The sequence below is a fragment of the Pseudorasbora parva genome, chromosome 2, assembly GCF_024679245.1.
Source record: "Pseudorasbora parva isolate DD20220531a chromosome 2, ASM2467924v1, whole genome shotgun sequence".
NCBI classification, from domain to species: Eukaryota; Metazoa; Chordata; class Actinopteri; order Cypriniformes; family Gobionidae; genus Pseudorasbora; species Pseudorasbora parva.
The window spans coordinates 39,043,734-39,069,277 of NC_090173.1; the positions used below are offsets into that span (position 1 = coordinate 39,043,734).

At 36.7% G+C, this 25,544-nt stretch overlaps 1 protein-coding gene and 1 long non-coding RNA gene across 6 annotated transcripts in view; one reads left to right on the plus strand and one right to left on the minus strand.

The window, feature by feature from the left end:
* Positions 1-474: 474 nt before the first annotated feature.
* Positions 475-6,718, minus strand: LOC137043563 (uncharacterized). Its single transcript, XR_010898521.1, has 3 exons — positions 6,582-6,718; positions 2,655-2,769; positions 475-2,512 (listed from the first exon to the last, which is right to left on the minus strand). It is a non-coding gene; the product is annotated as an uncharacterized lncRNA (long non-coding RNA).
* The window catches only part of tnrc18 (trinucleotide repeat containing 18), a 63,705-nt gene continuing 44,406 nt past the window's right edge, over positions 6,246-25,544 (plus strand). For 4 of the 5 annotated variants that reach the window (XM_067419785.1, XM_067419798.1, XM_067419806.1 and 1 more), the window contains exons 1-2: positions 8,412-8,593; positions 9,974-10,309. In XM_067419785.1, coding sequence (XP_067275886.1) covers positions 10,099-10,309 — 211 coding nt within the window. In that variant the 5' untranslated portion in view covers positions 8,412-8,593; positions 9,974-10,098. Of the gene's footprint in view, positions 6,977-8,411; positions 8,594-9,973; positions 10,310-25,544 lie in introns of those variants that run through there. The other variant, XM_067419791.1, reaches the window with a different exon arrangement.

A 25,544-nucleotide genomic window follows, 5' to 3' on the forward strand; every position in this document is an offset into this window, starting at 1 on the left:
TGTTTTCAACCATTGCTGTCCTCAGAACACAGTGCCAGCTTTGTGCTATTTAAAGATGAGGGGGGCAACAAAGCGTGTGAACATTCTGATTTGTTGTACTTTTCATTATTCCTTTGTACCTAGCAGCTGTTTAAAAGTAAGATCTTTTCCACCATCACAGATAAAGCAAAAATAATTTCCCCATATCACGGAAACATGCGGTCCATTCATTCAAAGATCCAATAGCATAAAACTGATTATATTTTACAATCTCATCTATAATCCACACCAGCAAGCATATTATCAGCCAGTCTATGTGTGGAGTTTGGTAAATAAATGAAGAAATGACTTTATTTATTTATTAAAATTGTATTGTTCTCAACTCCAAGGCCCTAAAAAGCTCTTTTGATATTAAGGTTTAATTGCAGCTCTGATGTGCATCAGATCCGAGTGTTATTTGCATATAACAAAACACAAACTTGCATAAACAACATTATTATGGCAACAGTCCATTTAATCTCATTATTAAGTATCAAAACCCAAGCACACTTACAAGAGGGGGAAAAAATGGATTAAAAAGCCAAAATGTTGTGGTATGTTTATGATCGCAGAGTTCAATCGAAGCACGTCGAGGGATTCAAAATGTTCCGTGCTGTATTGTGAATAATGAATGGTCAGATATGTCACAGCCTCTTGAAACAGTGGGGGGTTGCGACTGCGAACATTGTGGCTAGACGACAGTAGTGTTGCATGAGGGCCTTATTTCCCCATGCTGAGGACCGAGTGTCATGTGTGTGCGAACTCAGCCAAAGCTCAAGGGGAGAAGATGGACTTAAATTCTGCTCTGGCAACAAAATTCTTTTCTGACTGACACTTGAGGACCAGAAGTCAGTAGCTGGCAGACAAAGAGAGCGGGAAGGTCACGGGAGATCAGGCATGCAGGGTTATTGGGAAAGAGCTCATGTATGTGCGTAGTTCGGATCCGGCGAAACGTCTGAAGCAGTGCCCTTTTGAAAGTCTGCATCCCAACTACCGAGGCACACTGCTGGTTTGTGATGAACCCAGGCATAATACAAAGCCTGAGTTAATTAAAAATGTCAAACACGCTCCCACCCACATTGAACACCCCTTCGATGGGGCCTGATTTGAACTGCGTTTAATTTTTCATTGAAATAAGTTTAATTTCCTGAAAGCTCTCTCTGACCCTCAGTGTCTGATAGACGCTTTCTGTTAAGTCCCTGATTGGATTCCACTGGAAATGTTTAAGCCACAACAACATTCTTATTCGTTTTTTTTTTTTTTCAGAGGAAGATTAAGGTTTTACAAATGGATTTGCTGTAGTCCTTGTATTAAAAACTGGAAACTATATTTCAGGAAAGAAAAAAAAAGGTTACAGATAAATTATAAATATGTATTTACAGTCTATAGGCTATATTAGAGTATGTTCTGGATTATATTCTGTCAAATTGTTTCTATAATTTCTAAAGTTATACAAAAAAATAGGTATGTCCAAAAAAATGAAGCCTAGAGTTTTGATGACTTTGAATTGAAACAACTGCCATTAAAAGCTGTCATTTAATTTCCTTTCATAGCTGTTGTGGCAGATGTTATAAAAAAAAACAATACTTTACAATAAACACAGTAATTTTGAAAATTAAACAGTATACTTTCCAATGGAAATAAAAACTGTGTGACTCCAAAGAAACATTATATGGTGTAGGCTTAAATAAAACACATATTAGTCCTAAAAACTTTAAAATAATAGAATCATAGTAGAAAGGAAAACCTTTTCAAAATATTTTAAAAAGTATTATAGCAATGGTAAGCTCTTATAAGATGCATACAGATTAAACTATTTTTTCCCCCATTGTTACAACTGACCTCTCAACAACTGTTAAAAAAATGCATGAATGTTCAAATTCAGTATTATGAAATTCTTATTATAAGTCTGTTACAGCTTTTGACACATTTCTTAAACCAACCAAGAGTTGTCAAAGAAAATCCATCATAAGAAAATGATCTCATTTAAAATAAAAAGAAGACTATTATTAGATCTGGAGAAATATGCCCCATGAATATCACATCTCACTGCATGATTTGATGTGTAAACCATGTTCAGTCTGGTCTCCTGGCCGCTCTCTTGTCACTCACAGACAGACGCTGCACAGGGGAGAGAGAGCGGTCTAACAAGAGGCAAACAAACTCATGAATAAAAGAGCCATGAATATATGTGATGGTGTAAAGTGGGTTGGGACACGCTGGCTGGAATGTGAATATCCTGGGGCACATTTGATCCAGCGCCCATAGCAGACAGTGCGTGATGAATGTTGCCCAGAGAGAATTAAAAGCTGTCATATAGTAGCGGCCCACCACACTGAGATTAAGCCCCAGAAGGGCTCGACATCCTGGGAAGGTCTTTGAGCTCGGTGGCAGGTTGTCTCACTCGCCTGTCAAGCACTGATGTCACTGCCTATAAGACTGAAGGCACAGGAAGGCAGAAAGCTCCATTCCCTGAGGATTTCTACCAAGATTCCTCAAAAAAAAAAAAAAAAAAAAAAAAAAAAACCGCCATCAATTCTGTATCCAAACATATTTCACATAAATGCTATTTAAAAGACTGGCAGATGTTCTCTTGTTAAGTAATGTAAAATAGGCTCTCTAAGCTGTTTATTTACCTTTTGATGGACTGAAGTATTTTCCCAGTAAGCAGTTGTGCCTCCATAAAGTGCAGATAAAGCAGTAAAGTAGATTACATCTGCCCCGGGCGACCAATGTAAAGCATTTGTGTGACTGAAATCACAGATATAGGAAAACCACTGGAATCAAACAGGTGTGACTGAACTTAAAGGCTTAGTTCTCCCAAAAATGCAATTGATGTCATTAATGACTCACCCTAATGTCGTTCTACACCCGTAAGACCTTCGTTCATCATCAGAACACAGTTTAAGATATTTTATATTTATTCCGACAGCGTATCAAAGTGTATGCACACTATACTGTCCATGTCCAGAAAGGGAATAAAAACATCATCAAAGTAGTCCATATGTGACATCAGTTAGTTAGTTAGAATCTCTTGAAGCATCGAAAATACATTTTGGTCCAAAAATAACAAAAACTATGACTTTATTCAGCATTGTCTTCTCTTCCGTGTTTTTGTTCAATCCTCAAATAAAGATTCAAATGGTTATGAATCAGTGAATCGATCAATGATTCGGATCGCCAATGTCACGTGATTTCAGCAGTTTGACACGCGATCTGAATCATGAATCAATACGCTGATTCACAACCGTTTGAATCTTAATTTGAGGATTGAACACAAACAAGGAAGAGAAGACAATGCTGAATAAAGTCACAGTTTTTGTTATTTTTGAAACAAAATGTATTTTCAATGCTTCAATCTGTGTTCAGAAGATGAACGGAGGTCTTACGGGTGAGGAATGACACTAGGGTGAGTCATTAATGACATCAATTTCATTTTTGGGTGAACTAACCCTTTAAGGGCATCATTTTTATTTGTGCATGCCGATTCTTGAAAATATATTTGTATAGGTTTTGCTTTGCCAGATAAAGAAAAAACCTCTCTTAAAATACCACACTGAGATTTCCCTTGCACTGCCCATATCTGCTTAAATTTCCTGTTATTTTCCTTGTTTAATGCAGCTGTCAGCAAATATGACTCATATATTTAAAGAGTATAGGTTTTCATCTCTGACACAAGCAGAAATAACAGCTAGCATCATGTATGACATCATCATTATAATAACATGCCTTCTGAGATATTTTAACCTTTTTGTTTAAAATGTCAAATTATGATTTTACTATCATTTCAAACACTTATGGCTTAAGTTGCCTAACGTATAAGTGAAAATATGGCTTTTAAATAAATAAATAAATTGTAAAGGTTATCACAACACCATGTGCACAACATTACTTTACCCTTGACTAAATTATATCTGTTGATAAATAGTAATCTTTATTGCTGATGGAGTAGAAAAGATTGCACTCTTGGCTAACGTCCACAACACTAAGCTTTTCTGGTCATTTGTTAGTGCAAAAGTAGATACTTTGGTCTATGTATATTTTTATGGCCTTTTTCCCCTCCACCATTTTATAAGGGTCACACTTTCACTGAAACAGAGGTGAATTTCTTTTGCGTGTATTGTATGAAAATTATAGGGTAATAAGTTATCAAAACGAGCTTAGCCATGGTCATCATGGTTAGATACAATTATGTTGAATTACATGACTTGCTAAGGTCAGCTCTATCCTCCATTCTTTTCAGGACCTTGAGAAAGATAGCCCACCGACATGCAGTGTGTAGCCGCTAGCTTTAGATGGCGCTGTTTCTAATGACAATTTTATATTTTTTTTCGATCTTTTCATCCCAACCAAGGACATATTGTATCCACACAAATCATTAATGAGTTAGTGACATAATAATAGTGCAACAATTTCAGCTGAACTTAATATGCAACATGACAGAAGGCAGGGTGAAATCACAAGCTTGTGATCAATCATCAATGCGGTCTTTGCTAAAACTAATAAACAATTGTTTGCCATTTTAAATAACATTTAATAAACAAATATCCATTAAATTTACCTTTAAAGGTCCATCTCATTTGTATATTTGCGAGTGTTGCTGTGTGTATGTGCTTTGTGTACCACTCCCATTCTATAAAAATCACATATATTAATCTTCCATCTTTTGCAAACCACCCCAAAGCATTCAAAACACAACATGCACTGCATCAGATATGTTACAGTGTAGGGCTGGGCGATATGGCCAAAATTTCATATCCCGATATAGCTCATTTGATATCCCGAAAACGATATACATAACGATATAGCAATTTTTCTGTTAATTCAGTTTATGAATAGTCTATACAAAATTGCAATGTGTAAATGCAGTTTGAAATGATATACAAAACAAATTAGGTAGTATACAGTGTGTTAGAAAGGGAAGCCACAACAATATTACATTTTTATATTTTATTTATCTCTCTCTCTTTCACACTCTCACTCACTCACTCACACTTACACATACAGCTATGAGTCATCTGATTCAAAAGCAACAGGGGCTGTAGGAGACGGATATCTTTATTTTATAGAATTGACCTTTTGCTAAACTGCTAGAGAGGCAACATTATACTATCATCTCTGTGGTTACAGTAAGTTAGGGCTTTTGTTACTTTTGGAACCTCTTTTGTTAAAAATGTGTCTGCCAAGAACATAAAAGGGTATTGTTTTAGGAAACCGTTTCCCTCATGATTGTAGGATATTTTCCCAGCATGCTCAAAAAAAAAAAAGTTTACCAAGGCAAGATTCTATGTTTGTTTGCCTTGCATACTCTTCAGTTCTTGATAATAAGCAATATACTGTATATTCCTCATACATTACTGCCAAAGGGAGTCAAATGAAACACCCGGACATCATTTTTTAAAAATGTATATATATTATCAAATCACAAGTTATTTATGCTTTCTTTCCACACAGTGACAGTTTCCATATTTCTTAGACATTTAATGCTTTTAGGAATTTCATTTATTTTTGTGGAATTGTGAAAACATTTCAAATGAACTATATATGCCTTAAGATGCCTTAAGTCAGATGTCAGTAATATAGTGTCCAATACTAAAGCTAAATATAATTTTAGCAGTCCTAACAAATGACACGCAGAGGATAATGAAAAGGTATAGTTTGTTGTTGCATTTCAATGCTTTAACCCCGTCATGTATTTTCTGGGAATTTGCACTATAATTTTTTTAAACATACCTTCCATTTTCAACTGGGAAGTACAAACCAGTGTGACTTGCAAATTCAGGGGATAGTTATGTGCACACACCAGGAAAAGGGCCAGAGCGCACCATGCAAGATGTGTGCTGGATTACTTCAGTACATTGTTTATTACTAAATGATTTAGTTCCCTTCTGGTCTGAATAAACAAAGATTTGCATTCAGTCTTCATGTCAAGCCCAGCATTACAATTCTAATTTAGATAGAGAATTGCATAGGCTGAACCATTGACTTATTTTAATACACTGACATGACTTATAAGGAGAGGACGGATAATGAAACTTGCACAATTTTCACATCATTTTGGTTCAAATTTGTTTGCCCACATCTGAAGCATTCATAGACTAACATGTTGCAAACTGAACTTGCAGTCTAAGTTGAAGCAAAGTGTGTTTGCAGTAAATTCAATACACCAGACATGTATCTTTTAAAATGTATTTAATAACTTTTTGTTTGTATACATTGCACTTTGCTTTGAGGCATGTAAAAGACTCAGATCAAATATAACTATGAAATAGTTAATTAAGTTTAATGGGTAAAATACAATAAAAGACTCATGCGAGAGTTTAGTCCCTTAACATATTTTTCTTGGATGCATATTATGTATAATATAACCTACAACTAAATGAGCGCATAGGCTTCAAAAAAATAATTTCCTTGATAAAAAAAATAAAATAAATATTGACTAAATTCAGCTTTTTTCAGTCCAAACATGTGAATAACCATAAAAGAAATAACAATTTAAACATACGACTGGTAGCCTACGCTATATGTAAAATGTTTATTTCCAAAACGCATTCAACACCCACCTTAACAATCGAGATGATGGGTCATCGTGAACAATGGAAGAAAGAAAGGATCCTAAATCAACAATCCATGCTGATTGTAGGCATTGGGAAAGCCGCACGTATGCAACTAACATCCAAAGGAAAACAGGTATTTTATCAGTACAGTTAAAATTGCCAACACGAACAAACCCGACTGCGTCTGCCGTTTAATGCCGCTCCGCTGGTCATTAATGACATACGCGCTCAGAGAGCCATGAAGCTGTAGGGCTGCACTGACGACCACGCAGCGTCTCGAGACGGAACGGTTTCCATAGCAAATCGGCGCTATTGTTCCCGCGAGTCCTGGGAGAAAACGACGTCTTGAAGCTCAGCTTTTTCCCGAAAGTGTTGTCATTTAGGAAGGAGTAGCAACTGAGGTATGCTTTTTTAAAAACCCGACAATTCACGTAGGTCTTTTCGTCCTGTGTGAGTGTGACCCTTCTTCCACTCACTGCTTTCACAAGGACGCCTTGAAACCGCATCACTGGTGAGGCGCAGTAAGGGGCGGTTAGAAACCGCATCAGTTTTTTTTCTAATCATCTTTTTTCCCCAATGTGGAAAGGTTTTGTGAACTGATCGATTGATCGCCTGGAGTTTGCGGTTCAAGTTCAGATGAAATCGCGACGTCATGCTTCAATGACTGACTTTGTTAGTGAATGGGTGATTCAGAAAACTGGAAAATGAATTTGGATGTTTTTTTCACAAGCGGTGATTTTGTCTGTTGAAAACAGATCAAAAGTCAGGGCAATTCCCAAATATTTAAGAAATAAACAATGCAAACCATTACACCCGGTTGATACATTTTATAAAATTGAAAGAAATAACAAGACTTCGGTAGAGTATCTCATGTGTTCACATTATTCTAAGCCAGGGATTTTTAAACTTGTTGATGCTTTTAAATAAGATATTTTCCGCGCGCGTGTGTATGAATATATATATATATATATATATATATATATATATATATATACATATATATATATATATATATATATATATATATATATATATGTATATGTATATGTATATATATATATATATATATATATATATATGTATATATATATATATATATATATATATATATATATATATATATATATATATGTAATGTATATATATATATATATATATATATATATATATATATATATATATATATATATATGTGTGTGTGTGTGTGTATGTAGAAAGATAAACAATTCTTGAATGTAGGCTGTGTGTCGAAATAGACTACTTCATTTTATTCAATTTAAAATGCTGTCAGTAAAATCAAATATTTTTGCGTTCTCGGGATTGGAACTTAGTCAGAACAGATCATTAAAAATAGTCTTGAACATAATTAATATATATGTGTAACTTTGGCTAGTCTACCCAAAACATATGTCTCTTAATTCGTTTCGCTGGAGCCCATAAAGCGCCTTTAGCGATATTTCGAAAACCCTTGGTCTGAGTTAGTAGGCCTAGTAGCTACAAATCATACCATGAATGCTTTAGAAATTGGACTCGTGTATAGTGTGTGTTCATTGAGTTAGCTATAACCAAGTCCGCATCCGTCTTTAATGAGTCAAATTTGAGCGGCCTTGAAACTGCCCTCCAAAAATTCTTCGCTTGTTTTGATCATTGAAGTCTTGAAGAAAGGGGAGCTTGAAACAGTTCAACCTCCTTGTTCCATAATTGGTTTTATAGGGCTGGCGAGGAGCCAAAGTGTTTACATGGAGTTGATTGACACATCTGTAGACCAATCATATGCTTCGTTGTAGAGCGTGTCGTGTGAGATTCGCGGAGGCGGAGCTTGTTAAACAATGCTTGTTTCATTGCAGAAGAGTTTACCGAGAGCTACAGTGGTTTGAACACAGGGCCTTCCCCCCCGTATGTGCTTTCGCTCTGCGTAACTACGGATGGTTTGTAAATGGAGTCTAAGAAATTTTCCACCACACGTCTCACGGATTTTGCGAAGAAACTGGATTTTATAAACTGAGTCGCCATTTCAAGTAAGACGTCGCCAGCTTTCTCTCCGCACATGATCCGTCACACACAGTAACATGATGTTTATGAAGCAAAATCGGAGACACTTTTAAAAAGAATGTGCTGCTTTCGCGACGAAAAGGCGGGGAATAGTTTGACTAACGAGGTTTAGCGTGGTTTATCTGCAACGCGCTAAACAGTGTGTTCGAGCGATGAACGTCTGGGCGTAAAAGTTTCGTTTCTGGAAATGGAAACGGGAAAGTTTGAAACGTGGCTGTTGATCGGGTTGGTGTTGCCATTATGAAGCATGGCTGTAGCCTATAACATGCGCCTATCTAAACTTTGAATCGTCGTTGTTTTCTTTCGTGTTTTCGCACGTACCGATTGCTTAACCTTGGCGTTTGCAGCAACGTTCAAGCTACTAAAAGTTGCCGTGTGAAAAGGGCAGTCGAATAAGGCGTTATTAAAATTCCTGCAATAATAACAACCACCACAACTTGATAAAGTATTAAATTTGGAAAGGAAGAAGTGGAACCGCGCAAATTATAGTCTTAACATTACCATCGGTTTGAAGTTAATAACGCCTGATATTACGACGAGGCTGCAGTGACAAACAGTTCAGCAGGGTTTTAACGTTACATTAAATCGTTTCTATCTCCGTACAAATTTAGTTATTAGTTTTCTGGCATACTGCCATCATAATTTAGACATTTATATATTACCGACTTATGTGAATTGCCATTTTGCCTTAGCAGCCCAATGTAAAATAGATCCTGGTTTGTTTTCATGCAAACGTTTCGCAGAGGTCAATAACAGTACGTTAAAAGGTAACGTTAGCCTACAAGAGGCAAAAAAGAGAATATTGTTTTATAATCATTAACATGTTTATTTTGACAAAACTGACACCAGACTTTCGCAAATGCTGGTTGCAGGCTTCGTCCGTTTTCTAGAAATATATATTTTATCATTTCGTAAACGTCGCGCGTTTGAACGCATAAACGGACTGCTCTTGACCGCTTAATGCCTACGAAGAATATGTTTATAATCTGTTTGAATGAGCCTATATGTCACTTATTCCGCGAATGATCGGTCAAGTCCCCAGCAAAAGGCTGGATTTTCGCCCAATATAGGCTACTGCCTGCATGCAGATTACGAGAGGCTTTACCGTCGGTTTATCCTAAAACGTACTTTTCGAGAGTGATATTAAACGTTTTTATGTCTGTTTGCAGCCTCATCACCACTCACACTTGAGAAGATTACTCTCTTTTTCCAATGATCTAGTTGAGATTAAAACTGCGTCATTATGACAGCACTGCTTGTTCATCTCCATATAATTTTGGATTCAGTTCAGTAGTGATCCGCATCTATCAAGAATATTTTTTTTCTTCTGTTATGTTTTTTTGTAGGTCGGCAGAATGCCGGATAAGGACATGGATTTGCCTAGGAATCTAGGGACATTATAGCCATTAAGACTGGCTCATTCGGATTTACCCGATCGGACTGTTTCTTTGATCAAGTTGGGTCATTGTGGATGATGGATGGCCGAGACTTCGGACCCCCCAGATCTGTTCACGTACCGCCGCCCCTTCTCTCGGGGCTGCCCATTGAGTCGCACCGACTCGGCGCGGCAGCTGCGGCCGGCAGAATACCACAGTCTCCCGGTCATCTGGGCGCGGGGCACCCGGCGGCTCTACACACTGGAAAATTTCTCTCATCGGCCATGAACCTACATTCTCACCACAGTAAGTTCACTTTTAATCGAACTCCTTTCGGTAAACCGCATTTTATTTTGTTTTAAAGTGAAGAACATAGCGTCGCTTTCTAACTTTTTAAGCGTCTTGTAAACATTTTGTATCTTCGCATTTTATATCGCTTGACAAGACTTTACAGTAATATGGGAAGGGATGTTTTATGTTTAATAGTGTTACAAATTATTTAAGGAATCCTTTTAAGGATGTCATGTGTGTAACACTTGTGTAAAATGTGTAATAATGAATATATTCCCAAAGCAATAGTCGCCTTCGGCTAGAAGCACATTCACATTAGCGTTCAGTTGTCGTTATAAACATTTATGAAAGGAGTTGTTTTTTTAAAGCAGTGGACTAAATCACCCGTGTAATTATTCTCTGTTCGCTCGCAAACAAAATTACAAAATAAGAAAACCGTAAAGAGTAGGCTAATGCGTTTTGGCATAACTTACGTTTCAGCTGTTTAAGTAAAGCGCGAGCTGTGTTTTGGGTGAAAGACCTAATGTTTAAACTAGCATCTATTGAAAATCGACAGTATAGATTTATGTCTGAAATTGCCCCATTTGTTTTCAATCACTCCCCCTCCGCTGGCTGGGGCAAACACTACAATTATTGCTCTTCCCGAGTGAACTATTGCCTTCTGTCACTCATTTAAGGCACAGTGTCTGACCATTGTGTTTAGAAATGCTTTCTGAAGTCTGCACTGCATAATAAAGGGAAATTATGCTTGCTGAGCTGCATGGTGTTAAGATGACTTTATGTGGAAGCATATAGCTGAATTTGCTGTAGTAACATGAAGTAGTCATATGTGATTGTCATATATTGTTGTTGTTTTTTTTGGGGAAACGTATTTTTGTTGTGGTCATTATAAGATGCCTAAAGACTAACAAATTATAAATGAGTAAAAAATATAATGCCTAATGATCCCTTTCAAGAAAAAGTACACTAATTTGTTCTGCATATAGACATCATTTAAGGAGTTTTAATTGGATGGTGAGAAGAACATAGTTATTTCGACTTCAAGGATGCAAAAAAGCTTTATTGTGAGGTTCTAGAGTTCAGAGAAAGAACTCTATTATGCATTTCTGCAGGTCATAGATTTGAGTTTGTTACTGTCTCAGTTAGTTATTGTAAAATGGTGGCTTCTGTCATGTGCACTAATTGAAATGAATGTTACAGCGTATATTGCTAAAATAATTCAGTAGCTATTGTTTTTTTTAGTTAAAATTCTATATTGTAAATGTTCATAAAACAAATGACTGTCGAACTGCGTTAATGATGCCAAATAGAATAGTTGCCTTGTATCTAGGGACTGAACTCAATGCAAATTAGTTGTAACAAATGTCAAAGAAACCACCATCTACATCAAAGGCTATTACAAATGACAACAATGCTGGGATTGTTTGTTGAGAAATCAGTGATGTTCCAGTTAAAAGATAAATGAAAACCTGTATTGTATCACTGATATTGTTAATCATTTTATGTTGTGCTTATGGAAGTTTTAGACTTTCTTTTCCCTTTCCACCTTCAACTAGCTGTAACACACTTGCAGAGAGCCTTTTAGATCTTAGAAGAAAGGAGATTTTGCTTTTGTTTAGGGCTGTGTAGATGTCAGCAGTTTACCCATCCATATTTCCCATCTACCTGAGAGAGCTTCACCCTAACTTAGGCTACCCATGACATTTTTACATCATGTTATTGGATGCATTGTACTGATAAGAGGCTGGTAGTAAGTGTAATAAATTATATCACTACGTCTGACAGCACCTTACCCTTGGATGATTAACTTTCATAGATGATGGTTTTATTATTTTTGCCTTGAGCTTTGTCATCTAGTTTTTTTTAATGAATTAAAAATTACATTTTTTTTGCTGTGTGTACAGATACACACAACTTTATCTTGCAATTTCTTGGGTACAAGAATCATTAGAAACAAGACCTTCAAATGACACGTGGAGCTCTTTACTCATGTGCCCAAATATGAGTTTTTTTTTTTGATCTTGCCAATATAGGTGCTAACTTTTTATCTGGCACGCCACTAACCTACAACACAATGGCTTTTTTTGTATAATAATAAAAAAAATCCTTTCTGACAACATTATATAAGAGCATTTATGTACCCCATCCAAGTGGCCATCACACTGACATTCTCATTAAGATGTTTGTTTGTATTTTATTACCTTTTTTATAAATAGTCTTTCATAGTTGTAATGAATGGCGGATACATCATATGTTTATGGAATGACTCAGTTTCCTAACTGCCTGAACATTCCATTCTTTCCAATAATAACTGTTCAATAGCCAAATTTCCTCTGTTTAAAAGAAAAAACAGATTTCGGTCTCTTCTTCTGCCCTTCACCAGACTCTATGGAATGTTTTTTTGTGACTAGATACATTAGTTACTGAAAAGTTGAGAGCTGCATGTAAGTATGCTACAACTCAAATTTGTTCAATGTTCTGTACAGCACGCAATTATGGGACGTGTGTTTGGAAATAGTTTTTAAACACTTTATACATGGACATGTTGAAGTTGTGAAGGAAGGCTGCTTTTGAATGCCAGTCTCAGTGCCAGGTTACAAGGATGGTGGCTTCTAGTTTGTTGAGTTTAAACCAAGTCACATGGTGAGACTTGAGGGGCATGTGAGCAAAACTTCATGTGGAATATATGGAAATATGTAATTTGAGATTTGAATGTACATTGCCTTGTGTATGTGAGGTGTGAAAGAAAGCAATCTCACTTTGTGCCATATCTGTGCTTCCCAACAGATTTAGAAGTGTATGGTTTTAACCCAACTGTTTGTTATGCTGCATTAATTATTTGCTCTGCTGTTTGATTCCGTAAGACTTTGTACAGTTGTCCAGAATAAAGAAGAAAGCAGTAGTTCTGAAGAGGATAGAACTGTGTAAAATTAGTATTTTAGTTTATATTGTTTGTCTCTTACAGAAGGAAAGTTGCTAAAGCTAAATGAAATGTAACTGCCGTTCTGTTTTTGGAAAGGGGTGGGTGGACCTTTTAGAGTTTTTGCACCAGCTTGTGAAGCAAACATGTACAACATTGAACACCCATTCCAAAAATTTCACGCATGAATCCAACTCACCAGATGGCTGTTATTCTTGGATTTCAAAGTGACAACATTCTGTCCCTTAACTTTAATGCTTTACATTGCTGTGCTGTGATGTGATGGAAAGCGTTTTACTCAAATGTAGTTGTATAGCATTTTTATAGGAAATGCGTTTTCCTCCTCCACAGGGTTTTATCTGTAATGTGTCTTAAACTGCAAGAATGGCAATCTGACAAGGGCTTTATGCATTATGAACTCCAAATCATCATAATGTTAATAGAAGTAGTTACTTTCTTTCCCCTTTTTTTTCTTTTAAAGATTTATTTAAATGGGAAAATGTTGCATTTAATGGCCACTTTGTTCCTAAACTGAAGCATGTTTTCCTCTTTGAGTAATTGCTTTCTCATTTTGCACAATTTAGACTCTTAGAACTTTTCACATTTATCTACTCGTTTGATTTGCTTCTTAACATCAACTTATTCAAATATGTTTTGAATACCTTTTGATATTTACAGTGTAGCCATTTAAAACCAACCCGTAAATACTGCAGAAATGATATGAATCATCACCCAAAGGGCCGTGTTTTTGGGCGTCTAGTAGGAAATGTTAGTGGATGTTGAGAGCTTAAAGTGATGGTTTGAGAAACATGAATCCTGTAGCGTTTTATAACCTGCTGGTCTTCACACTGAAAGCGAAATGTAGCAATGGATTATGTGTAGCACTACATTACATCTGAGTCCCCTTTATTTTATATATGATACAATTTATGTGACCGTGTAATTAATGCAATTGAATGTGATTAGCTGTAGCAAGGCGATTTACTCACCTTCATGATACTGTAGTTTAGGGACAATAGCATTAACATGTTTTTCTGGAAGGAGGATGAAGGGTGCAACTTAAATTGTGTAATACTTAATTTCTGGGTAATGACTGACATGTTCAGAGATTGTTAAAGGATATTAATCTACCTCAAGATTATCTGGCTTTCTAAAGAGAATGAGAATGATTCAGAGAATGATTCACTAAGGTCATTGTGAGCTGCATTTTCTGGTTGATGGTTTTTCCTTTCTCATTGTCTGGAGTCAGTAGTTGTCTATTGTTCAGATTAAACAATCATCCATTACTTTTTTCCTTCCTTGTCTTATATTAGTAATGCTAGCTTTAGCAATTGTATTAGTCTTACTAATCGGGGATGTTAATGTTTGTTCAACGTGCTGAACATGAAATGTAATGCATGAAACGTGCCTTTCTGCTCGTTTAACAGTGTTCCTGAAATTGTGAATTACAGAAGCATCATGGGAAAATGCAAATCTTTGCTTGATATGCCCTTTGAAGTCCGCGCTGCCTTTTGGAATGTACGATTGATCGATTTTCATATGCCGCATCAGAGGATCCCAGAGTTGCAGCCCTGCTGGTGGTTTATGGGCTGTTTTTAATAGAGGACCCTGGTGTTTGGCCTCAAGATAGGAATGACTGCCTCCACACATGGTTCACTCCCCTCTAGATTGTGGGGTTTGTTTTATTGATTCCATTTGAGCACCCTCTTTTTGCAAAAACCCCAAATGGCAGCTCCGTTTTCTGAGAATTTTTCTATTTTTGAAGAGTTTCATGTTGTAGCTTGCGGGTATCCAGAGCAAAGCATGAACGTTCCTGTTGTGTTACATTTGTTATTTCAGCCTTTTCTGTTTAATAAGCTATACATTATACTGTCGTTTTGATGACTTCTCCAGAAATGGCTGCGCTGCCTTAATCAGGAAGAGAACAAACCCTCATTTATACCCTGAAGGGTGCTTTTAGGGGGAAAACCACTTGTAAAAATGGCCTTTGCCATCCAGGTGTTATCCTTTCCTGCTCTATATGCTGAGGTTTCAAGGTTACAGGAACCTTCCTATAAAGTGCAGAGAGGGGGGAAGGAGCTAAACCAGTGATTTGTTGCTGTTTATTTAGCAATGGGATGCGGCGAGTGCGAATTTAATGTGTGACCGTCCTCGGTGCTGTCTAGTTCTATCACGGCAGTGGAACTTATTCTGTGGCCTGCCTGCAGCGTGGGCCGGGAGCGGGCTGTAGTAGTATGAGACCTGTCCCTCATCGTGATCTACTGTGACAGGCGAGGAGCTCGGCTGAAAGGGTGAATGGCGAAATGCAAGAGTCCAACCCCCTCTCATCCTGAGTGGTATGGAAAGAGAGAAGGTACCGACGAAAAGAGCGCAAGGGGGGAGGATGTGTGTAAACGTCCTGCAGCCTTGACTTTCCTCTGAATTAAACATAAAGTGTTTAGTGTCCTGCCGCGTAGACCCCATTTGCTCGTCCTACATGGGTTATGCAGTGCGCACATTTGAAATAAAATGCCCTGGCTGTTAGACATGCTCACATGAACGTGTTTTATGAGGAGTGCTGAGGGTCTCACTGGAGGGTGTTTGCAGCTTTATTTTTCTGTTTTAAGTGTCTGGATGATTCTGAGTTTTCTTTCTTTCTCCTCATTATTTGAAGCTCTTCTCCCCGAGTGTTTGATCTTTAGTCTTGCTTCATAATGCTGGCCGAAAAAAGAAAGGAAACCAGGGAAGTGCCAGGTACTAATGAAGAATTCCCTTAGAACGATCCTATTGTACAGCAAGAGTGGCAAATGGAACATCCTTGATTTAACCTGTGCAAGAAGTGGCAGTGGGAAATGTTTATTAAAATGTGATTTGACTAGAAGTGATTGGGAGGCTGATTAGATCAAGTTTCTATGTTGCAGAACCTCATGGCCTAGAAAAGGCAAACCCTGTCTGTTGTTTAAAATGGATCTCTTTGCCAAAGGACAAAGCAGAAATAGCCTGCTGATTTATGGTTTGCTTGCACTTCACATTAATAATTGGGACTGTTTTGTATTTTTTTTTGTGTGCATTGTATATTATAATATAATATTTGACATTTGTTTATTATTGTGGCTAGGGTTATGTTGTTAAGTTATATTTTGTGCAGGTTTTGATTTTCAAACCTTTATCCTGGTGATTGCTTTGCTGGAAGTTCATTTATAATTTGGTATCTAAAATGATTTTATAGGCTGATGACATTTTACAGTACATTGAGTCACTAGCAGTAATAATTAGTGTCCTCATCTGAAGTTGATGAGACTGCATGTGCACACGTGTCTGAAGGATGGGCCAAAGGGCAGCAAGGGTGGTGTCGAGAGACTGTCCCGCATGAGGATGGGCTAGTTTATATCGGGGGAAGGGCCACACAGGGTAGCAGTGACGTGACCTGACCTGGGATTAGGCCGTGCCTCTGAAAAGCTAACAAAGGATGCGAAATGAAAGCCAGCACTGCAGCCCTGCTCTTATATCACTTACTCCAGTTACAGTGCCTGGAACAAAGTGCTGAAGACGCTTGTACTATTTTAGCTTGCACAGCTGTGGCAAAACATTACCAATTGCATATTGCTGTATTCATTTTAGTTTCATTTACTTGGATTTGTTGCTTTTATGTTCTTTTAATGTGCAGTTTTGAGTATTTGAGTAATCCTGGTAAATCAATCCATTTATTAGTGTTATTTATTAGGGTTACTAGGATTCTTATAGGTTTAAGAAGGGGGAAAAAAAGAATGCCATCTGAATTTGATCTTTTTAAACTAGGACTTCCAGAATGTTTTCCTGTTACTTGCTGTAATTTGTATTTTATGCGATCCTCTCATGTGGAAATGTGCTGTTTTCCGTTTCTATTTATTTTTATTCACTATGATTAAAAATAGTGAATGGTTTTTATTCTTCACAGTACCCTTTGTTTACTCAGATTTTTTTCTCCTCAGGCATGTGCCATCATGTACTAATTTGTCTGAGGAAAGATGAAAGGTTCAGGTGAAATCACAGCTCCCTGTGTAATATCTGGAATGGTGGGATCTTGAATTTGGACACAGAGCCTTATTTTCCATATCACTGATGTACAATGCTGTTCTTGTGTAATGAAAAGGTGATGAGCAGCTTTTCTTCGGTGCAGATATTAATGTTAGAAGGGCAGAGCGTCACATCGCACAGCTGTTTGAAGTAGATATGATGAGAGTTGTCACATACTATAGAGCTACCTCTTTGTGTGTGTGTTTCATGCTGCGTTTCTTTTTTTCATGTTTCTTTGTGGGCAAAAAAAGCAAAGAATTTCATTGCATGCAGATATTGTTCTTTGGCCGCAAGGTCGCGGCTCTGTTAGCGGGCATTACCTTAAAAAGACACGCTGTGAACAAATGCTACTTTTAAAACTACTTTTAAATTAACTTTAAAAAAGCATACTGTCTTAAAAAGGAAGGATTGAATGTTGATGGTGTGCTTGACCTTTCTATTGCTGGCTCATGTTTTCCCCTCTTCTGGTAACCATTCAGGTGTTGGGTAGAGCTTAAACGTAAATCCTTTGACCACAATAGAACATATATATTTTTTTTAAATTTAGATTGTTTACTTGGAGTCTTTTGTACTTCTGCTTGAATAGTAAATAAAAGTACCTTTTGTCCTGAATCATATTTACTTCCCATGTGCTTTATGACTTCATATTATTTGGCTCAAACTAAAGGACGAACTCTGCATGCAAAACTAAACATTCACTATTGTATACAACAAAGGGCCATGTATAATCCTTGCCATTTTCTAGGATGAATTGCTGCCCAGACACATTGTTTAACACCGTTGTAGGCTCGGTAGTTGAATGGTCAGTGACGCCTAAACTTGACGCTTTGAAGCTAGTTTATTAGACAAAGATTACCTCAGTATGTTGGGTTTAACACTATAGGCAGCAATTATTTTGTCACTCTTATCTTGTCAAAACATCTGAAAAAAAATTCAGTTTGAGCCCTGCAGTGCAAGTGAGATGCAGGAATTCAGTGTATTGTTTAGGATCCAGGTTGACTTGTTAGAACTGGTACATTTTGACATGTTTTTGTTTCTTTGCAGGTGATGCATTGAGCTGAAATAGAATCCAAAATTACTTGTTTTCCATTGGGCCATGAGAATACGGCAAACTATATGAATAGGAATGCTTCCAAAAATAACATTCAAAACATCTTTAATGTATACTTTTCCTAGTGATTGTCGCTTTGCTCAACAAGGGTGCGGTTTAATTCTTAATAGTAGGCTAGCAGTAAAAGTTGAACAGCTGTTTGTTTTCCACCATAATCATTGAGCTACCCTACCAGTAGGCTTAAAAGGACCTGGCATGTAAACTTTCTTTTTAATAACAAAACCCTAGTAAGCAGCTTGTTAGATTTTGTGCAGGTTTTTGCTCTTCTGTGTATCAAAGAAATAATTCCCTGTAGGGATGCACCGAAATGAAATTCTTGGCCGAAGCCGAAACCGAATAATAATGAAATGCTTGGCCGAAGACCGAAGGCCGAATACCGAACGCGGTGTTTCGCATTTTTTCCATTTATTTGGCAATTTTTTTTACCATTATAATAATTAAATAGTAAAAATTTGCTTTTTACTATTTTGTGTTGCTTTTCAGAGAAATAAATCAAAGAACAAAAATACAATTTCAAAATATTTATTTAACACTGAATTTTTTTTAACATTCCAGCAGATATTATACAAACTAAGCACAACATAACTTAAAATAAATAATTAGTAAAATAAAAAATATATTTTTATTTGGCCATCTTAGAAGCCCCCCTTCTTGAATAGCCTATGTTAGGCCTATAACTGACTGCTGAAAGAATGTAACTCTGTATGTCTACAACAACTAATGTGCATTGAATAGTGCAAAAAATGTGGATGAACCCACAACAAATAAATAACTGTCTTAGACATAAGCCTACTTAGCCTACTTCTTCAGGAAAAGTGGCAGGTTCTTCTTTATGAAAAGTAGCTTCTCTGCTTTCTCACATGAAAGTCGGTTCCTCTTCTCATCGATGACATGAGCACTAAATTTCAGCACTAAACAGTGCTTCCACACTGCTGACATGTTTGCTGCATAAAGCACGCATCTCTTACTCTACGTGGGTTACTTTTTGATCGCGTCATTAAAAACGTCATTGTTCGGCCAAAATTATTCGGCCTTTTTACTTATTCGGCCGAATGCCGAAAGTGCTTTTTTTGGCTATTTTCGGCCGAATAATTTCGGTTGCCGAATATTCGGTGCATCCCTAATTCCCTGACCATGTTTTAAAAGGCTACTCACTTGAGTGGAAGATGTAGTTCGTGTATGCATGTAATTTCAATATATTCGAGATAATGTTGCTATACAAGACTATGATCATTGCAAGTTGTTGTACTTAATTACTTAAGCTACTTTTTATACAGTTGTGTCAACATAAAAATGAAATTGAGATATATGTCTGTGTGAAACTGCTCATCAAACTATAAATAAAAGGTAGGACAGGGGCTTTTAATAAATAAGATCAATAAATGGGATCAATTTCGATGTTAAAGGGACTAGGGAAAAATAGATCTAGGAAATAAGTTATTTTAACGTAAATATGCACGTTGCCATTAAAAAGATTTGATTGTGTATATTAATTGTTTTGCGTTATCTGATTCTGTCATGGTTTTTGCTTTAAATGACACTAAATCCAGTTTCCCCTTTATGTGTGAATTGGTCTGCTGAGCATGCTTTGTCTACAGCATTGTAATGTCTATCATAATGTCGTCTATTGTCGTGTGGGAGTGCTTTTTATGTTTTTCAGAGCAGGTGGTGGGCTTTGAAGGACCAGTTAAGAGTGGCTCTGAGTATTTTAATGGTCCTGTTTTCTTTGCCTCAGTTTAAGACCTTATTCTAATTAGTGTCTCTCTTTTCTCTAATTTACAACAGTTCTTTCTGAATTGTTTTTAAGGGTCTGGGTTTAATTATAAGGGGTGTTGGTTGGGGAATTGCGAAAGCTCCGCACAAGGCCTGTTTGGTTGCAGTTGAGTTGAGCAACTTGAGCAATTAGGAAATTCCTGTGTCCTATTCAGCTGATCTTCTGACAGTGGCCATTTCGTTTGGAGGATGATAATAGTTGAACTCTTCTCAAAAACTCATGTTAAGGAACTGAACTATTTCTGACCTACTGAACTTGTGTTTTTCTTCATGCATCTTAGATGACGACTAAACGCTATAAAGCTGAGTGATTGGAAACAATTAACGTGCCCTGCAAACTCTGGGTTCAGAGGGATTATATGGCACTGGGAAATGTTTGCAGATGGGAAATGAATATTTCAGAGATAATGTGACACAACTGACTTTGTAAATTCCCGTTGAAACCTTCTTGGACGTACTTCTAGGTAAACAATCTTGCGGCACTGATCAGGGCAACAGTTTTATGGTTGCTGTTGTGTTGTGGTTTTCACACTGCACGTGGAAACTGCACACAGAAACGATGCTGGCTTTGAGGTTTAGTTTTATTTATTTGACAGGAGCTGCTGCTGCTTATGTTACAGGCTGTGGAGCAGACATAACTGTGATTCCTTTTGAGTGGAGCATTCACCCTACAGAAACTTAAAGGATACTTGTACTCAGTCAAAATTCAATTTGCAAGAATGTATTCTGTGCATGGCCAAAGTGGATTTCTGTGAATTTTTCTTTCCTTTTTTTTAGCAGTGAAGTACACGGCCATAGACAAACATTGTCAGTAAAATGAAAGGCTTTAGTATGTGATGGATAGGGTGGACAGACACGGGATGGCAGACATGGATAGTGGTAGGACTGTTATGTCCTGTAACATACATGAAGTAGGTTGTTGATTTTTCTTCAGAAAAAAACTTTTTTTTGCACAAGTAAACCCAAATAAGTTTGTAAAAAAGGTAATCACCTACTAATTTAAGTTAAGTTAAGTTCTTAGTTTAAGTTTTTAATTTTGTACTATACGTGTTAATTGCTCTTATCTTGAAATATTTGCGTAAGATAACTCGTACATTTAACTTAAAATTATCATATAATTTCAGCTTAAATATTTTTAGCAAACGTATCTAGCTAATTCAATAAATGCTAACTTGTTAATTGATAACTGATTTGATTAGCATAGCAATTGGCTGAATGAGCAATATAGAATATTGTTCTCAACTTCAAATAACAAAAAATGAGTATAGCAAAAGATTACACTACCAAATCTTCCACTTAACATTTAATCTTTCACAAAGAAATGAAACTATTTTAACATTTACTCTCCCTTTTGAGTGCCATTGCGAAGAATGCTGGGAAATAGAAATCCCAGCTCCATTCAGTTAACTTGCAGTTTGTCTAAATTAAAAGAAATGAAGCAAATCTGATTACCTAAAATGTGTCAGTTTTGTGAAAAAGCAACGTTCTAAATACTCATAAGTTTGAACTCATTTGTTTAATTTAATAGTAAGGTAGGTCATTTTAAGAGGCTAGCAATAGCGAGTTAGCTTTGAAAGCATAAGATCCCACCCTCCCTTTGACAAAGCCACGCCCACGACTCCTTCAAAACACCTGAATGTGTAGAGCAGGGAGCTGTCATGAGATGACAGACCGCGTTAAACTACCTTATCTCATAGCATATAATGTAATAATGAACATAAACAACTGACTGCTGCAGATTCATTTTGGCATTAATAGTTTTGGTTTTGAAATGCATAAATTCAAGTCATGAACTGATTTTAGAATAATGTCAGATTTCCATCTCTTCCAAATTACAGTAGTTATCATGTAAATGCAGCTTAAGCTCATTGTTGTGGTTCAGAAGGAACTGTAAAAGGTGGCTGTGTGTTTTTTATTTTTATTTTATTTTTTTATATTGCAGTGATATTAAGTATAAAAGAATAAAATATACTTAATATTAAAAAAAATATGAAGGGTTATTGTAGTTAGTTATTTCATGGTAACCAAATTAACCTTTGCTTTAATCCATAGTTTAACTATGGTATTTGTGTGGTTATACTAAAACACCATACAATGCACCAGAAACATGATTTTACTATCTAATAGAACCATGGATACTTTTCGTAAGAGCATATCTGTGTTATACTTTGTGAAAAATAAGTTACTATGCAAAAGGACAGTTTAAATCCGTACATTAAAATCATATTAAAGAAAAACAAAAGCACAAACTCCATGTTAAAAAAGTGCGCCTGTCGCTCATTCAGTGCAGTTTGAAGCTTAATATCAGACTGACGTACGTTCATGCAAAATGGAAATACTCTTGTGAATTAGTAACATGTACAGATAAGGATATAACCTCTGTTCTTTATATAGATCAGTCAGTGGATATGACCTGTAAAATGAACGTTTTGTGCTGAGGATGCACACACGACTACCAAAGCGCATGACAGGGTATGTTAAACACTAATGCATTCGCTTGAAGCTTAAAATAAAGAATTCTCATGTTCTTGAGCAGCTTGTATCATGTACCTTTCCCACAGCAGACCACTCTGTTTCCACTCCACTTACAACAGCATAACAGAAAAAAAAATTCTGGAACAAATCACCTATTCTGCTTTTAAGTTTGCCCTACTCATACCAATTAATTATTAATTATGCCACCTCTTTTTAAAATGTCAAGTTTATAAATGTCAAGTTTATCACATTTCAGTAACAGTTGATACTTGTGCTCCTATACACGGAAAGGAAAGGCAAAGATGTATTGGACTTTTTGTACATTTTAAAAGAGTTTAGGCAAGGCCATTTTCTGTTTTAATGTTAAGATGGGAATTGAATAACTTGATTGGCCTGCACAAATCATTGAAATGAACACCTTGGGGATATGAATGCCAGCTACCATGACTGCCCTGTATCTATCAATGCTTGATATTGATGTTGTTGAGCTGAATAGAACCAAATCCCATTTCAGCATCTAGTGCAAAACTTTGGACATTAATGCATTATGATTGTATTAATTATGCATATCTTGTGGTGATTTATTTGTTGGTTTTTGTTAATTCCATTAATTTAGTTATGTCTATGACCATCTTTGATGTTATTGGTTAGTACATCTTATCATATTATTATTATTATTATTATTATATATCTGTTATCCATATTTAATAGTCTACTAAGCATCTGTTTGTGTAAGTTTTCATACATGATATTATCCTTTTTCTATTGGGTCAATAATAAATGTGCCTGCAATATGTGAAATTAAATTTGTGAGACAGTGACATTGTATATAGCCTGATGTATTTTGTTAATATTCAACTATGGTGCAAACTGTCTCTCCAGTTACATTTAGTATTCAGATTAATTTTGGAAATAAATATGAATTGTTCCAAAACAATCAAATCTGATTGAATCCTGACCTAGTTTCAGATTTCCCTAACTTAGTTTAAAGTCCCAGTGAACCGGAAGTAGCTAGTTAGTTTTCTTCAGTACTGTGACGCATTTCCTAGTGAAACGGAATATTGAACAGAGGGCAGAGTTTTACGTCAGCGCTGCTCCTCTCCATCTCGCACTCATAGCAGACGAACGGTTGGAGGAGAGTGGTTACGCGTTTTAAAATGCAAGCCGTCAAACTGACATCAGCTGAGAAGGAACGCCGTTTCCAGACTGGAAGTAACTTTTCAGATTTTGATTAAAGATTACCACGGCAAACTATTTTTTTCCTGTGTATTAACTTGCACGGATTAATTGTTCACCTGTAATATGTGCTAACAAAGTAAATAAGATCAATTTTGAATTCATAAGGACTTTAAATAAGATCTTTAAACAAGTACCTTCATACTTTTGAAAATCCTCAAAGGAGTGTTGGTGTAGTGGTTAAAGAGTAACCCTAAAGGTTCTTTATTCAAACCACATAAGGAGTGAACTGTAAACTGGACAGTTGCTGAGTTACCCAGTAACCATTGCACTCTTGAGGATAGGATGACCCTGCGGTACCGCTCTTTGCTTTGCTTTGCATTACAAAGTCTCCTAAATAACTCCTCTCTCATTCTTTGCATTATTGGACTGGACTCAAACGGGTAAAAAACATGAGGACATCTCATGTGACCCCTGACATAATCCAGATCTTCTGTTCAAATAAATGAAGCAGTGCCCTTGCTGTGTGTTTGAAGAAAAGGCTTAAGAGTCTGAAATGCACCCCTGGCCTGCCCAGTAGATCCAGAGTCACAAGCTCTTTGGTGTGCAATCCTGCATTTAGAAGAACTTTTTCGAATAATAAACATCCTTTTTTCTGTTTTTCTTGCAAACTGCACTATAACCTTCCAAATTTCCCAAGTGGATCCTCCGCCTCCTCTGCTATCTTCTCTCCTCCATTTGCTCCCCATCCAGAGGTCTAATCTTTCCCGTGGTTAATGTTTAGATGCAGTCCAAAGGGTTCACATCTGCTGTTAGCGATGTGCAATACAATGGCCCAACGGTTCATCAGCAGAGCAAGACTGCTTCCCTCCTAGGTTAATCGCATGCTAACCTCTCCTACAAAAGGCTCATGTTGCCGTTGATGCCTTGTTGTTCCTCCTCCTCTTGTCATGCTAATGCACTATTTACACATGCAAAAAATGGACCCTTTGTGCCAAGATGTCTGCGGCACAGGAGGAAGTGCTGTGTATGTGTATCTGTGAAAGTGTGTCTGAGTCCATCTCTGGTTTGAGTAATAAGTGTGAAGTGCCCCTCCCACGCTGGATTGAGGAAAGGCTTGTGGGAACGGAGAGCGTTTGTATCGGAGGAGTTGGGGGAAGGGCTCATTAATTTCCACTGCCGTCCATTTATACGTCATGCTTGAATAGTGTGGCGTATGGGTTTAATTTGTTTATTTTAAAGCGATAGTTCACCCAAAAATTAAATTGTCATTTAACAAATCTTCGAAACAAGTTAAAATATTTTTTAATGAAAGGTTTCTGTCCCTCTGTTAAAAGTCAAGGTAACCAAAACTTAAAAGATCTAAAATAAAAAGTCCTGTGAAGAGATATGATAAACAGATTTAATGGATGCTATTATATGTTTTATGTTTTGAATAATAACCGTATGGTTTCGGAGTGACATGAGGATGAGTAAAACCTTTACATGAGCTATCCCTTTAAATACAAGCAATATACCTACTAGGGCGGAACTTCAACAATTCCTGTGTAATTTTAGTGATCCTTCCAGAGTCATTATGGCCTTGAACCGCATTTGTAAACATTTCTGCAGATTTCAGTGGGGAAACCGCATATGCTATTGCTGTTGTTTTTATCTATTCGACTTTAGAAGCTCCAGGGAGGCAGCGGACCGAATACCATACGTGTCTCTGCGTCATCTCTCGCTCAGATGTCAAAGCTGGCTAAAAGAAAACATGCTTT